General features: G+C 40.8%; 1 protein-coding gene across 2 annotated transcripts in view; it reads left to right on the top strand.

The window, feature by feature from the left end:
* Positions 1 to 15,932, top strand: part of LOC134354795 (cytosolic phospholipase A2-like) — a 176,351-nt gene that overhangs the window by 92,001 nt on the left and 68,418 nt on the right. For both annotated transcript variants that reach the window (XM_063064061.1, XM_063064062.1), the window contains exons 7-9: positions 9,207 to 9,351; positions 10,959 to 11,095; positions 11,954 to 12,176. In XM_063064061.1, coding sequence (XP_062920131.1) covers positions 9,207 to 9,351; positions 10,959 to 11,095; positions 11,954 to 12,176 — 505 coding nt within the window. The remainder of the gene's footprint in view (positions 1 to 9,206; positions 9,352 to 10,958; positions 11,096 to 11,953; positions 12,177 to 15,932) is intronic.

The following is a 15,932-nucleotide window of genomic DNA, read 5'->3' as shown; positions in this document are numbered from 1 at the left end:
ACTCCAGCATCTTTCCCACCACTGACGTCAAGCTAACCCGTCTATAATTCCCTGTTTTCTCTCGCCCTCCTTTCTTGAAAAGTGGGACAACATTAGCCACCCTCCAATCCACAGGAACTGATTGGAACATTCTAGATGATTGCTGATACCTTAAAATTCTTCATAGTTCCTAACTTTTTGAAGTCATTAAATCATTTAATTTTCACACCTGGCCATTTCTGGCATCTCCAAGCCTTAATGCTTGAAAACACAGTAAGCAGACAATTCTGAATTGTCTTACTGCATTTTGTTCTTGCCAACTATGAGTGAAAAAAATCCCTGTTTTTTGAACACACATACAAATGATGCTATTTTAAAATCTATTCACTCTAAATGTGGTGTAGTGTCTAATGGTCACACATTGCGTGTGACTGACTCTAGTTAGAAACAGTTCAGCAACAGTCTCCTGTCCCATTTAAGGGGCATAGTGTCCCAAGTAAGAGGCTGTCCTGATTAACAGATGGCCCAGTTAACTGGAATCCACTGTACTATGCTTCAGTATTCACCAGTGAGAGAGACCTTGACGATGGTGATTAGAACAAGCTAATGTGCTGGAACATGTCGAAGTTTAGAAAGGGGCAGTGTTGGAACTTTTAAAAAACATTACGATAGAAATGTCCCTGGGCCAGATGGGATATACTCCAGCTTACTACTAGAAGCAAGGGAAGAGATTGCATTGCTGTTGGTGATGATCTTTGTGTCCCCACTCACCACAGGACTAGTACCAGAAGATTAGAGGGTGGCCAATGTTATTCCTTTGTTCAAGAAATGTAATAGGGATAATCCTGGGAATTATAAACCAGTTATTCTTACATCAGTGGTGGGCAAACTATCGGAGAGGATCCTTAGATACAGGATTTATGAGCACTTGGAGAAGCGTAGTCTGATTTGTGATAGTTATCATTGTCTTGTGAGGGGCAGATGGTGTTTTACAAGCTGGATTGACTACAAGGAAGTCCAAAACAAAATAATGAAGCTAGAGCTGTGGATGTGGTGTATATGGGTTTTAGTAAAGCATTTGACAAGGTTCCCTGTGGTAGGCTTATTCAGAAAATCAGGAGGCATGGGATCCATGGAAACTTGACTCTGTGGATTGGGAATTAGATTGCCTGTAGAAGATGGTGGGTGGTAGTAGATGGAGTGTATTCTGCCTGGAGGTCAGTCACTAGTGGTGTTCTGCATGGATAATTCTGGGACCCCTGTTCTTTTGTGACTTTTATAAATGACTTGGATGAGGAAGTGGAAGTGTTGGTTAGTAAGTTTGTGTTGTAGATACTGCAGAAGGTTGCCATAGGTTACAACGGGACATTGGCAAGATGATGAGCCAGGTTGAGGAGTGGCAGATGGAATTAAATGCTGTGAATGATACACTTTGGAAGGTTAAACGAAGGGAGAGTACAGGATTAACAGTAGAATCCTTAACAATGTGGAAGAACAGAGGGATTTTGAAGTCCACATCCACAGATCACTCAAAGTTGCTATGCAAGTTGATAAGGTAGTTGAAAAGGCATGTGTTGGGTTGGTCTTCCTTTGCTGGGGGATTGAATTCCAAAGCGCAAGGTAATGTTGCAGCTCCTTATAACTCTTGTAAGATGCCATTTGGAGTATTGTGTTCAGCTTTGGTCACCTTATTTTAGGAAAAATGTGGAAGCTTTAGAGAGAGCATAGGTAAGATTTACCAGGATGCTGTCTCGGTTGCAGAATGAGTCTTATGAGGAAAGATTGAACAAGCTAGGACTTTTCCCCTTGAAGTGAAGAAAGATTGGAGGTGTATAAGATGGTAAAAGGCATGGATAGAGTGGACAGCTAATGTCGTTTACCCAAGGCAGCAATGGCAAATATGAGAAGACATTTTTAAGGCAATTTGAAGAAAGTATAGGAGGTTATCAGAGGTTGTTTTTTTAAACCGAGTGTTAAGTGCATGGAACACACTGCTGGAGATGGTGGTAGAGGCAGGTACATTAGCGACATTTACGAGACTCACATGGAAGAAAGAAAATTGGAGGGCTACATGGAAGAGGATTATATTGATCTTGGAGTAGGTTAAAACGTTGACACGACAATGTGGACAGAGGAGCTGTGTTGTACTCTTAAAACTACTGATATGGAGGGGATGGGAGACGTCATGAAGGAAATCGGGGAAAAATGAGTGGCAAAAGGAATGTGGAAAGATATCAGAGAGGGACCAAGAACAGCATATGGAAGAAGTGGCAATGAGGCAGAGGAAAAGGCATTGCAAAGTGAAATTGAAATTCAGGGTCAAATGGAGAAGGAAGATGGGAGTGTCTCTGAGAAGAGAGAATAAGGTGTGATATTCCAGATAGAAAACATGAAACAAAAAGGTGCAAAAATGCATTAAAATACAAAAGATAGTTCAAAATGTTAAAATGTGGTCCTGGATATTGGAGAATGCTGTTTAAAATATTGTAGAAATAGAGTAACTTGAGGGACCTATTGACTCTCTAATATAGGGCGGTGCTAAAGGCCATAAAATGTCAATGTGATTCATAGGCATTACAGTATACATTTTTGGATGATAAATTTCTCCTCCTACAGGGACAGTGAGACAGGACCTGGGGTTACTGGTGAAAAGATAAGTGGTCACAACAGTTGGGGTGAAGAGGAGGAGCAGGGATTGCTGTTTGAAACTCCAGGAGGCTGATAAAGGTCTTTGGGATGAGAGCTGATTATATGCTAAGCCATGCCAGGGTATTGAAGGTGATGTGATCAAGGTCATGGGCGGGGGGGTTGCTGTGGGTGAGCATTGTGGGTAGGGAATGAACTTGCTGGTCCATAAGGAGAGGACGGAGTTTGTGTCTAAGCCTCAGTAGAAAAATCCAGCCTTCTGAGAACTGACACAGGAGCAAAAGCAATGAGGATTGGCCTACAAGTTACAATTGGAGATAGAAAGTGCATGCCAAAGGGGCAATGTTACAATAGTCATGGGGAACTTCAATGTGCAGATAGATTGGGAAAATCATGTTGATGCTGGATTACAGGAGGGAGAATTTCTAGAGCACCTACAAGATGGCTTTTTAGAGCAGCTTGTGGTTGAGCCCACTCGGGGATCAGTTATTCTGGACTGGGTGTTGTGCAAAGAACCAGAATTGTTTAGAGAGCTTAAGGTAAAAGAACCCTTTGGGAAGTCATCATAATCTGATTGAATTCACTCTGACCTGAAATTTGAGAAGGAGAAGCTAAAGTCAGATGTATCAGTATTACAGTGGAGTAAAGGGAATTACAAAGGCATGAGAGAGGAGTTGGCCAGAATTGATTGGAAAAGAACATTGACATGGATAACAGCAGAGCAGCAACAGCTGGAATTTCTGGAAGTAATTCGGAAGGCACAGGATATATACATCCCAAAGAGGAAGAAATATTCTAAAGGAAAGATGATAGAACCGTGGCTAATGAGAAGTCAAAGCCAACATAAAAGCCAAAGAGGGGGCATATAATAGATCAAAAATTAGTGGGAAACTTTTAAAAACCAACGGAAGGCAACCAAAAAAAGTCATTAAGAAGGTAAAGATGGAATACAAAAGTAAGCTAGCCAATAATATTAAAGAAGATACCAAAAGTTTCTTCAGATGCATAAGTGTAGAAGAGAGGTGAGAGTAGATATCAGACCATCAGTAGATATCAGAGGTAGTAATAGAGGTTAAGGAAATGGTAGATGACATGAATAAATATTTTGCATCATTCTACACTGTGGAAGACAAATTTCCTACTGAATTACAAGTCACTGCTTCGGAAACAGTATTACAAGACAGTGTTTGTTTTTTCTTCTCTGTATTCTGTTCTCTGCCTAACCTAAAATTCAGATCTCTGGCTTTTTATCTTGACAAACATTAGACGATTCTTTGCCTTATTGCTCTGTTGACCCCTCAGTCTCTGTTATTGGGTTTCATTCTTCACACCATTGTTCAGTGAGTGACTACTAACCATCAATTAACAGTTGCTCCCAGAACAAAAGATTCAGTTTTCCCCGCAGGATTTCACAGTATGCCAACTACAGGATTGGCAGAAGGGTGAAACACAGCTAGAACCAGGTTGAATTTACACTGGATCATTAAATGTAACAAAAACATTACAATTGATATTTTGCCATCTCTTCATTGTGGATCAATCAAGGTAATGTTACAGCTATACATGACCTTAGTTAGACTCCACTTGGAGTACTGTGTTCAGTTCTGGTCCTCACTTACAGAAAGGATGTGAATACTATAGAGAGAGTGCAGAGGAGATTTACAAGGACGTTGCCTGGATTGGAGAGCATGCCTTATGAGAATAGATTGAGTGAACTTGGCTTTTTCTCGTTGGAGCAACAGAGGATCTGATAGAGGCGTATAAGATGAAGAGAGGCATTGATCTTATAGCCAGAGGCTTTTTCCTAGGGCTGAAAAGGCTAACACGAGGGGTTATAGTTTTAAGATGCTTGGAAGTAGGCACAAGGGAGATGTCAGAAGTAAGTTTTTCAGACAGAGAGTGGTGGGTATGTGGAATGCACTGCCAGCAAATTGGTAGAGGTGGATACAATAGGGTCTCTTAAGAGACTCTTAGATCAGTACATGGAGCTTAAAAAAATAGAGGGTCTGAGGTAGGGAAATTCCAGGCAGTTTCTAGAGTAGATTACATGGTTGGCACAACATTGTGGGCCAAAGAGCCTGTAATGTGCTGTAGATTTCTGTGTTCTATCTGCTTATGCTCAAAGAAACAGTATTGTAATTTCTGCGCTCCATACCATAACAAAATCTTTCAGATCCAGGGAATTTTTTTTTTCCGGTCTGGCTGTCTTTAAGAGCTGCATGCACTCCATTTCCTTGACAGTACCAAAAGCATGTGGAATTGGAGCTACACCAGGGAAATTAAATGTCGGTAAAGAACCTTCATCTGACTGCCGATTTATGTTGTCTTTACAGAGGACATAACAATGTTGTTCCTGAGATACAGTCAAATCTCCTGTAGAAGCTTGTAATATGTTTTTTTAAAAAAAACATAGCATATTCTAAGTTGTTCACGTTCCAAAGTCTGTCTAAGCTCACTGACAGCAAACATGGCAACTCCCTATTTACAAAGCAAATCTGGTGACAAGCTGCCTGATTCATTCACATTGCCTCTTTGAATTGAAGTGCTGATCCTCCAAACTGAAATTACTTTCTTATTCTCATAGTGTATCTGCTTTTAGAAGCAGATTCAATTTTACTAACCTTTGCTGTTTGCAGTATATTGGTATTAAAGGTTTGTTAAATGTCATAAGATTATTTTAATAGGAATGTTTTCAAAGTTTCCTGAGCCAAATTATCTGTGCTGGGAAACTTTGAATACATTTTTTTATTGGTTTGGCTCAAGGTTGGGTAAACGTCCTTCCACTGACGTCAGAGTATACCATCCAAACACTTATTGCCTGTTATTCTCAGATCATACAAGATTCAAGATTAATTTATTGTCAAAGAATGTATAAATTATACAACCTTGAGATTTGTTTGCTCACAGGAAGCCACAAAGCAAGAAACCTGAAATAAGCCAATTAAATAGATAAAAAGAATAAAAAATAAAAATAAAAGACCAGCATTCAATTCACAAGAGAATGAAACAAAAACACAAATCATGCGAACAATTGAAGCGAACAGCAACATTCCGAACTAAAACTGAGTCCTCGGATCCGAACCCTGGAGCAGTTCTCATATGTCAGAACTTCAATAAATTTCTGATTTCTGTCGTTTGACTTTAATAAATAATCCTATACTTGGTCATATATCTATTATTTTTCTCCTTTTGATATTGTCATGCCTGCCAATCTGCCTCTAGGCACTGCTGGAACAATCCAGCATCATTGTGGCCTGGCCATCATTCAGATGTCATTTTCTTCATCAGTCCTTAAGACATTACATGTCACTGGTGGCCCTGGAGACCTACCACTATTTCCCTCCACTGATGCTGACTGTCCTCCTGAATTCCTCCAGCATCTTGTTTGCTTCAGATTCCAATGTCTTCAGTTTTTTGTTTCTCGACAACTGAAAACAGGGTTCCCTCTTTAGGTGATGCTAATAGCTAAATTATATTTGAGGCAGTGGCATATGTCCTATCAAAGCAAATCAACACCTATCTCAGGAGACTGCTTATTATGTGATTCCTTGTGTTCTGATCTTAGTCATTTCACCATGAGATACCATATCCAAGACATTATGTGTACACCTACAGTGTTGCATGAATATTTCTTTGTTACTTTGTCTAAATAATTCAATGAGGTTCATCAAGTGTTAAATTCCATTCTAAGCCTTTCCTTGTGTTATTCTTTAGTAATTTTTCCCTTTAAGTGTTTTTCTATTGTATTTTTAAGTAAATAATCCAATATCCCAACATGAATTTATCTGATATAAAATCCCTTGGATTTATTACTTCTCCTTTTGATTGGAGCCAATATTTGCTGCCCTTTTAGTTCCTTCACACTGAAATTCTTTCAGATTAGAATTTCTGTTTAAATGTGAGTATCACTAAAGTGTCTTTTCTGTTTATCTTTACGAACTACCATTACGTGGAGTCATGATCATAGAGTTGTACAGCTACCATACAGGCCCCTTGGCCGATCTCATCCATGCCTACCAAGCTGCCTACCTGAGATAGTATATTTGGATCATATCCTTCAAAAAACTTCCTATCCAGGTATCTGTTCAAATGTCATTTAAACGTTATAATTGTATCTGTCTCTATTCTTCCTCTGGCAGTCTGTATGGAAAAAGTATCCCCTCGGCTTCCCTTAAATCTTGCCTTTCTCACTTTAAATCAAGTTTTAGATTTCACTGAAAACTGTGACCATTCAGCTTATCAATACCCCTCACAATTTTGTATATCTCTAAAAGGCCACATGTTAGGTCTCTATATTCCTGGGGGATAAAAGCCCCAACCTATCTAGTCTCTCTTTATAACTCACGCCCTCCATTTCTAGTAACATCCTTGTTAATTTTTTCCTCACCCTTTGCAGCTTAATAATATTGTCTTTTAGCTCAGTGACCAGAACTGAACACCATACTCTAAGTGTGGTGTCACCAATGCCTTGCACAGTTGTAATGTGCCTCCCCAACTCTTTTCGTTAGTGCCCTTAATGATTAGGGCAAGTGTGCCAAATACCCTCGACACCACTTCAAGGGAATTATGTCCTTGTACACCAAGGTCTCTCTGTTCTACAATGCTCTCTTCAGGCCTGTGAAGCAATACTTCACACTCATTATAAATGTTGATGATATTAGATATTTTCTTCTATTATCTTCCTTAGTCTCTAAAGTTTAAAAAGCCCTGAGTTAAACTAACTAATCAATATTTTTGTCTTTCTCTTTTGCTACCTTGATTTTATTTGCAAGACTGTTATTAGCATGTATCTTAATTTTACTTGTTTTATTTTGAGCCCTTGGACTACTTTCTATTCTTGTTCACCTTGCAGAACCTATTCTGTTCTTTTCCAGTAAACCTTTTCTTTCAGCTCTGTGGCCTCAGAGGTTATTGCTTCATTCTTCCTGTGGCTGGCATTTGGCATGCGTCCCCAGGACAGCAGAACAGGAATGCTGAAAATACTCCTCATTTTTGGCATCAAGAATCAGTTGAGAACATAATGGCCTTCATTGCAAGGGGTTTTGAGTGCAGGAGCAAGGATTGTTTTTCTGTAATTACGCAGGGCATTGCTGAGGCCAGACCTGGGGTAGTTTTAGTCACCTTAGCTAGGGAAGGATAAACTTCCCATGGAAGGAATGCATCGACAGTTCACCAGACTGATTCCTGGGATGGCCAAACTATTGCTTGAGGAAAGATTGATTGACTTGGTTTTAATAAACAAAGTTTAGAGGCTCAACAAGATGTTTCCCCTGGCTTGGCGGAGCAGGGGTGGCATTGTGGTTTAGGAAAAGGATTACAGAGTGAGGATACACTTAGGACTGAGTTGAGGAAAAAATTGTTGACGTAGATTGAGGTGAACTTGTGAAACTATCACAGAAACCAGTGGAAGACAACTCACTAAATATATTTCTTGGCAGCAAAGAAATCAAAGGGTATGGGGAGAGAAGTGAAATGTATTGCATTCAGGTTAATTAGGTCATTGGTAAATCAGGGTAGCTGCCTAATTTAGACAACTCTTAAGGAACAAAAACTAATCGAGAAAATAGTCGGGATTCACTTTGTTTACTTGGTACACTATGCAACTTAATTGGGACAGGAAATTTGCCAAACAGTTTCTAACTAGCATTAGTCACCTGCATTTGTGTGGTCATTAGACACTACACTGTACTTAGAGAGAACACTTTTTAAATAGTGTCAGTTGCTTGTGTTTGCATTCAAAAATCAGTGATTTTTGTCACTGATATTTGGCGAGTAATAAGCTGTAAGACAATGCAGAATTGTTTTGCTCAATGCGGATTCAAGTATTCAGGCTTGGAGATGCAAGAAATGGCTAAGAGTGAAAATTTAGCGATTTCACTAACTCAGTAAGTTAGGAACATGAAGAATTTGAAGGTATGACAATCATCTTGAATGTTACAATGAAAATGAAGATTTGGAAGATGCAATCATCAAAGACATGGTATGAAGGCATTCCATTGACTGCATTAGGTGTGTACGCTGATTTTTTGCATTTTCAGTCGATCAAAAGATCATGGCCACGTACACTGGATGATTTCCTCCATCAATAACTATTAGGAACTAAAGCTCAATTTTCTAATATTGTAGTAGTATTCATAGTGTTCTAATTTGTTTAATATTTCATTTAAATGCATAGTTTGTTACTCAGTTAAAATTAGCTTGTATTTTCATACCTTTTTAACTATTTCCATGAAATGTCAACTAATTGGAGTAGGTGCTTAATTGGGACAAAAGGTACAGGACACAATTTGTCCTAATTCACCGGAATCCACTGTATGGTATCAGGACCAAGAATCAGTTGAGGAGGCAAATAAGTAACTTCACCTCTTATTTTTCTATGTTCTAGCGGCCAAGAGATGTATATTTATTTTCACGAAAAAAAAATTGATGAAAAATGCATCTGTCATCTGTGAAAATTTAACATAGTTTGTTTGATTCTTATGATTTTATCCATATGGTAAAAGGTTGTGCTGAAACTCCCACTAACACTGTAATATATTTTCTATTACATTTCATTGCAATCACTCCCAATTTCCTTCTAGTTCTTCAGTTGATCTTCGATTTAGCATGGCACTGTGTGATGAGGAGAAGTCATTCAGGCAGAAGAGGAGGGAAAATGTGATGGAGGGAATCAAGAAGCTCTTGGGCCCCAAGAATTCCATGAATGCACCACAATCAATCCGGGAGGTAAACAGTCAGCTTGTTGAAGACTTTGTATTAGGGGACCAAGTCTAATATTTGGCACTTATTGTGTTTTATCAAACTGGAAATGAGGTTAGTAAACTTTTTGTTCCAATATGCTTTATGGTGAATGGAGCTTGTTCCCTGTTTCTACCCCAGGAACTGAAATTACTTTTTTAAACTGCTGTTACTATGGACATGCAAGTGATGTAACAGCATTTGAAATAATAGAGCAAATGCTCTTCTTTTATTGTCAGTTGTGGGATAAATACTAGGCGTGACAACAGGAGATTTTCCCTGCTCTTCCAAGTGAACTCTGGGATCATTTCTGGCCTCCCAAGAGGCCCTGGTTTAGTGCAAATTAAAATTCTGGTTTTGATTTAAATCTCATTGAATACAAAAGTTAAAGTTGGTTTCATTATCCCAAAACAATTGCTCAAAGATCCTCTGAAGGTTCAATATTTCATTGAAGTATCAGCTGAATTATGTGATCACATCTGGGGCTGGACCCAACTGGCTCATGAGGCCAAGGCAAGACTTCTAACAAAAGGCCTTATTTGGCATTTATAATCTGGCTTGATTGTTTCCCCAACCCAGTCCCAACAGACCTGAAGTTGTATTAATATTTTTCCCAGCTGCTCCTTGTTCAAATGGCCTATAAAGATAAGCCTATAGAATGTTAAAATTGTGTGAAGTGACCATGATTCAATTACTGAATAAAACTAAGATGATTCTTCTTTTGCAATGATTCCAATATATCTTTAACGAGTTTAAATGATATCCAATTCCACCTTGGGACTGTGAAGGGCTGTCTCTTATTATCTTCATATAGCCTTTGTATTTTTCTGTCTTTAAGTTATCTGCCCCACAGTACAGTCGAGGAGGGGTAGGTTAACTTCGGTTATGTTAAAATTATGCGGGCAGGAACTGTTACATAATTTAATGCAGGGGTTCCCAACCCTTTTTCTGCATTGGACGAATGCCGTTAGCAAGGAGTCCGTGGACCCCAGGGTGGATACCCCTGGTTTAATGCAAATTAGAATTCAGTAATTGGGCTAACATTAGTTGAGTACATCCTATCCACTTTACAACACTGCAAAATAGTCCAGATGTGATAAGAATCCGGAAATGAGTTACAATGACTTGGAACAGAATATCTGAAACATTCACATGAACCATTACAGATTGAGTTTACCATGACAGATGTCCTTCACTGTCAGTCCAGCTCAAATCTCGAGTAAAGCTAAATCAACAATAATGCATTTGCCAAAAGGGCTTGAAGTGATCTTTATTTAAATCGCTGTGTTTGTGTGCCCTGCAGCATTAGGCCAAATCATGCTGGACTGAAACCAGGCCTTATATCCGTCCTCTCTGATCCCTATGGTCAGTGACCTGCAGTCTACTTCGGCTGCAGGAATGGCTGCCACAGTCATCCGGTAAAGTAGAATGATCCGCGACTGGTGATTAGGCCTCAGGAGACTGAAGTCAGATATGTCAGCAATCCATTGGGTAAAAAGTAGGAATATACCATTCTATGTGCGGCTCATAACTGGCAGCCTCGCTGGAACCACAGCTTAAGAGGCCACCATGCTAAACTCTTGGTTATTTTTCAGGTGCCAACAATAGCTATTTTGGGTTCTGGAGGAGGATTTAGAGCGATGGTCGGGCTTTCTGGTGTAATGAAGGCATTGGTGGAATCTGGAGTCTTTGACTGTGCAACTTACATCGCAGGACTCTCTGGTTCTACTTGGTAAGTTCCAGTCAAAGAGGCGTTCTCTTGGTAGCCTTAATAAAACTAACATGATAGATTTATTTAGTCTCTCTTAATGGCCAGTTAAATAAGTGTCCTTTGTGTATGTGTGTGTGTTTTTTTAAAGGATATTTTGGTCAAATTGTATCCAGGCTTGATCACTCCTGTGCTAGGTTAGCTGATCATGGTAGATTCATTGACAGAAAACAATGTTGTTGGCTTTAATTCCCTAGCGAAGATGAGGGATAAGACTGATGCCTTATCATAATACTGTCTTTCATGTTGGTAACGTTTTTGCGGTTGAATTCAACCATGATGAACACATACCAAGTTACTTCCAATGTCACATGCAAAGAGAAATGGTTCTACTGTTGTCCATGGAACCATACAAAGATTGTGAATGAACTTGAAATATTATGTTAGCTTTTGGCAGTTTACTCTTTTGGAAGAGTGTCATAAGTACTGATAGTATTCCCAAAGAGCATAAGACTGGTGACTAAGGAGCAATATTTAAGTGTTATCATTAGGTATGGCTGGAAACCCAGAATATTTATTGGGCATTTTAATTTTGCTCCTTCGCTTGTTTCAGATTTGATATGAAATATAATCATATTATTTAACTTGGCAACTAAAAATTCCACAGTTTAATACCAAAATCTGCAGTTTCACAAGGCCAAAAATTGTCATGACATGCTGTGTACATCTTATTGGATATTGAGGAATAAGTGTTGGTGTTCAATTTTCTTTCTTTGGAAAGGCTTGGTTGTCAGGTAGAGAATACCAGTGCAAATAAAGGAAAACATGGAAGTGCTAAAAAGTTCTTAAATTATTGTCTTCCACATCTCCCCCTTCAATCAGGTACATGTCAACATTATATTCTCATCCGGACTTTCCAAAAAAAGGACCTGGTGAAATCAACAAAGAGCTGATGGAAAATGTCAGCCACAATCCAATGTTCTTGTTGACTCCTCAGAAGGTCAGACGATACGTTGAGGCCCTGTGGAAAAAGAAGAGCTCAGGACAGCCTGTCACATTTACTGATGTGTTTGGAATGCTCATTGGTGAAACGTTGATTCCAGATGTAAGTTGAGAAGATTTTTTTGTTTCATGATGTCTGAATCCAGAGCCTAAGAGGCTGATGTGCTGAAGAGATTTTCAAATACAAGTCTTCCATAAGGCTTGAGTAAATTCAATTCCCTGCATTACTGCGTATTTCAATTCACGCAACCTATTTTATGATTAAGTTGAGATACCTGAGGCATAGTGAACCATGACTTGCTGAGATGAAATGCAGTGCTGAGAAATCAGGTACTGAATCATTCAGCATAATGAAGGTTATAATTTGGTTGGAGGAAAAAGAAAAAATGTAAACTTGAAGGCATTGTTCTAAAAGGGGTCTAAGAACAGATCTATCTAATGGAAAATTTTGAGGGTAGCATGAAATGATCAGATGTGATTGTTATCAGTTAGACATCCATAGTGAAAATGAGGTGGTCAGAGCTAGGGAATTGCAAGTTTTTGAAGTGATCAATCATATGCTCTCAATCTTCCCACCTATATGCTCTGATGAAGATGGTGGAGTTTGTCATTGAACCACCAGTGATGATGATACCTGTATCCAGATGGAAGTCCAAGAAGAGTTTATTTGTGCATCCTCAATAGTTCACATGCTCTTGATCTGCTCAACAACTTTCAGTTCCCTGGCCCTGACTGCCTAATTTTTTACCATGGATGTACAGTCCCTATACATGTCTATCCCCCGTCAAGAAGACCTTAAAGCCCTCTGCTTCTTTCTCAACAACAATTCCCCTCCTCTGTCTGGCAGAACTGGACCTGACCATCAAAAATTTCTCCTTCAACTCCCCCCACTTTCTCCAAAGTCAAGGGGTTGTCATGGGCACCCACGTGGACTCGAGTTATACCTACGTTTTAATTGGCAATGTAGAGCAATCTGTGTCTCAAGCCTTCCCTGTTAACACTCCCCAACTCTTCATTCACTACATTGACGACTGCATTGGTGCTGCTTTATGCACCTATGCTGAGCTCGTCAATTTCATCAACCTTGCCTCAAACTTCCACCCTGTCCTTAAGTTTACTTGGTCCATTTCTGACACCCCTCTCCCCTCTCTTGATCTCCTTGTCTCTGTCTCTGGAGATAAACCTACTGATTCCCACAGCTATCTTGACTGTATCTCTACCCACACTGTCTCCTGTAAAATTGCTATTCCCTTTTCTCAGTTCCTTCATCTCTACTGCGTCTATTCCCAGGATGAGGTTTTCCTTTCCAAAACATCAGAGATATCTTTCAAAGAACGCTCACCCCATTTTCCCGCCACCTTAACATTGATGGTTTTTCTTGTCCTTGCCTACCATCCAATGAACTTCTGCATCCAAAACATCGTCGTCCGCAACATCCATCATCTCCAAAGGGGTCCTACCACCATACACCAAACTTCCCCCTCGTACACAAGAGAGAATCTGCAGATGCTGGAAATCCAAGCAACACACACAAAATGCTGGAAGAACTCAGCAGACCAGGCAATGTCTATAGAAAAAAGTACAGTCGATATTTCAGGCTGAGACCCTTCGGCAGGACTGGAGAAAAAGATGAGGAATAGATTTAAAAGCTGGGGGAGGGGAGAGAGAAATACAAGGTAATAAGTGAAACCGGGAGGAGGAGGGATGAAATAAATAGCTGGGAAGATGATTGATGAAACATGTAGGTCTGGAGAAGGGTGAGTCTGATAGGTGGGGATAGAAGGTCAAGGAAGAAAGAAAAGGGGGGAGGAGCACCAGACGGAGGCGATGGACAGGCAAAGAGATAAGGTGAGAGAAGGAAAAACAGGATGGGGTATGGTGAAGGAAAGGGTTGGGGGGGGCAATAGAGGAGGCCATGGATTGAGATATCAGAATGGGAAAGTGGCCTCCTGTAAGTCAGTGAAACCCAACGTAGATTGGGAGACAGTGTCGTTGAGCACCTACGCTCCATCCGCCAGAAGAAGCGGGGTCTCCCAGTGGCTAACCATTTTAATTCCACTTCCCAGTCCCATTCCAATTTGTCAAAACATGGCCTATCTACTGTCGCGATGAGGCCACACTCAGGATGGAGGATCAACACGTTGTATTCTGTCTGGGTAGCCTCCAACTTGTGGCATGAACTTCGATTTCTTGAACTTCTGGTAATGGGCCCTTCCTTCCCCACCTTTCCTTCACCATTCCCCATCCCCTTTTTCCTTCTCTCACCTTATCTCCTTGACTGCTCGTCACCTCCCTCTGGTGCTCACCCCCCCCCCTTTTCTTTCTTCCATGGCCTTCTATCCCCACCTATCAGACTCCCCCATCTCCAGCCCTGTATCTGTTTCACCAATCAACACCTACGCTCTGTCTGCCAGAGAAAGCAGGATCTCCCAGTGGCCACACATTTTAATTCCACATCCCATTCCCATTCTGACATGTCTATCCACGGCCTCCTCTACTGTAAAGATGAAGCCACACTCAGGTTGGAGGAACAACACCTTATATTCCATCTGGGTAGCCTCCAACCTGATGGCATGAACATCAACTTCTCCAACTTCCGCTAATGCTCCACCTCCCCCTCGTACCCCATCCATTATTTATTTATATACACACATTCTTTCTCTCACTCTCCTTTTTCTCCCTCTGTCCCTCTGAATATACCCCTTGCCCATCTTTCTTCCCGAACCTCCTGTCCCATGATCCTCTCGTATCCCTTTTGCCAATCACCTGTCCAGCTCTTGGCTCCATCCCTCCCCCTCCTGTCTTCTCCCAGTGGCTAACCATTTTAATTCCACTTCCCATCATTTCCTATCATTTTGGATCTCCCCCTCCCCCTCCCACTTTCAAATCTCTTACTAACTCTTCCTTCAGTTAGTCCTGACGAAGGGTCTCGACCTGAAACGTCGACTGTACCTCTTCCTAGAGATGCTGCCTGGCCTGCTGCGTTCACCAGCAACTTTGATGTGTGTTGCTTGAATTTCCAGCATCTGCAGAATTCCTGTTGTTTGCAACTTCCCGGATATTTATTTTATCCCTCCCCCTTCCGGTTTCACCTATTACCTTGTGTTTCTCTCTCCCCTCCCCCAACTTTTAAATCTAATCCTTATCTTTTTTTCTCCAGTCCTGTCGAAGGGTCTTGTCTGGAAATGTTGACTGTACTTTTTTTTCCATAGGTGCTGCCTGCCCTGCTGAGTTCCTCCAGCATTTTGTGTGTGTTGCTTCCCCTTCACACTCTACTTTCCACTAGGGATCGTTTCCTCCGTGATTCCCTTGTCCATTTCTCCCTCCCCTCTTATCTCCTTCCTGGCACTTATCCCCGCAAGTGGCCAAAGTGCTACACCTGTCCATTACCTCCATTCAAGGCCCTAAACAGTCCTTCCAGGTGAGGCAACACCTCACCTGCGAATCTGTTGGGGTTGTCTATTGTATCCAATACTCCCAGGGTGGCCTCCTCTACATTGTACATTGGGGAGCTGCTTTACTGCCCACCTTTGTTCCATCCACCAAAAGCAGAATTTCCCGGTGGCCATCCATTTTAATTCTTGTCCCCATTCCAGTACTGACATGTTGGTTGATGGCCTCTTCTTTTACCACGATGGAGCCACTCTCAGGTGGAGGAGCAACACCTCGTATTCCGACTAGGTAACCTCCAACCTGATGGCATGAATGTCAATTTCTCCTTTGGGTAATTTTTTCCCCTCCCCCTTCTATCTTCTATTCCTCACCCTGGCTTCTTACCTCTTCACCTCACCTGCCTTCTACCTACCCTGGTGTCCTCCTATTTCCCTTTCTCCATGATCCACTCTCCTCTCCTATCAGA

Source organism: Mobula hypostoma, chromosome 12, assembly GCF_963921235.1.
Source record: "Mobula hypostoma chromosome 12, sMobHyp1.1, whole genome shotgun sequence".
NCBI classification, from domain to species: domain Eukaryota; kingdom Metazoa; phylum Chordata; class Chondrichthyes; order Myliobatiformes; family Myliobatidae; genus Mobula; species Mobula hypostoma.
The sequence above is the reverse complement of the archived record's forward strand: the minus strand, read 5'-3'. Positions and strand labels throughout refer to the sequence as shown.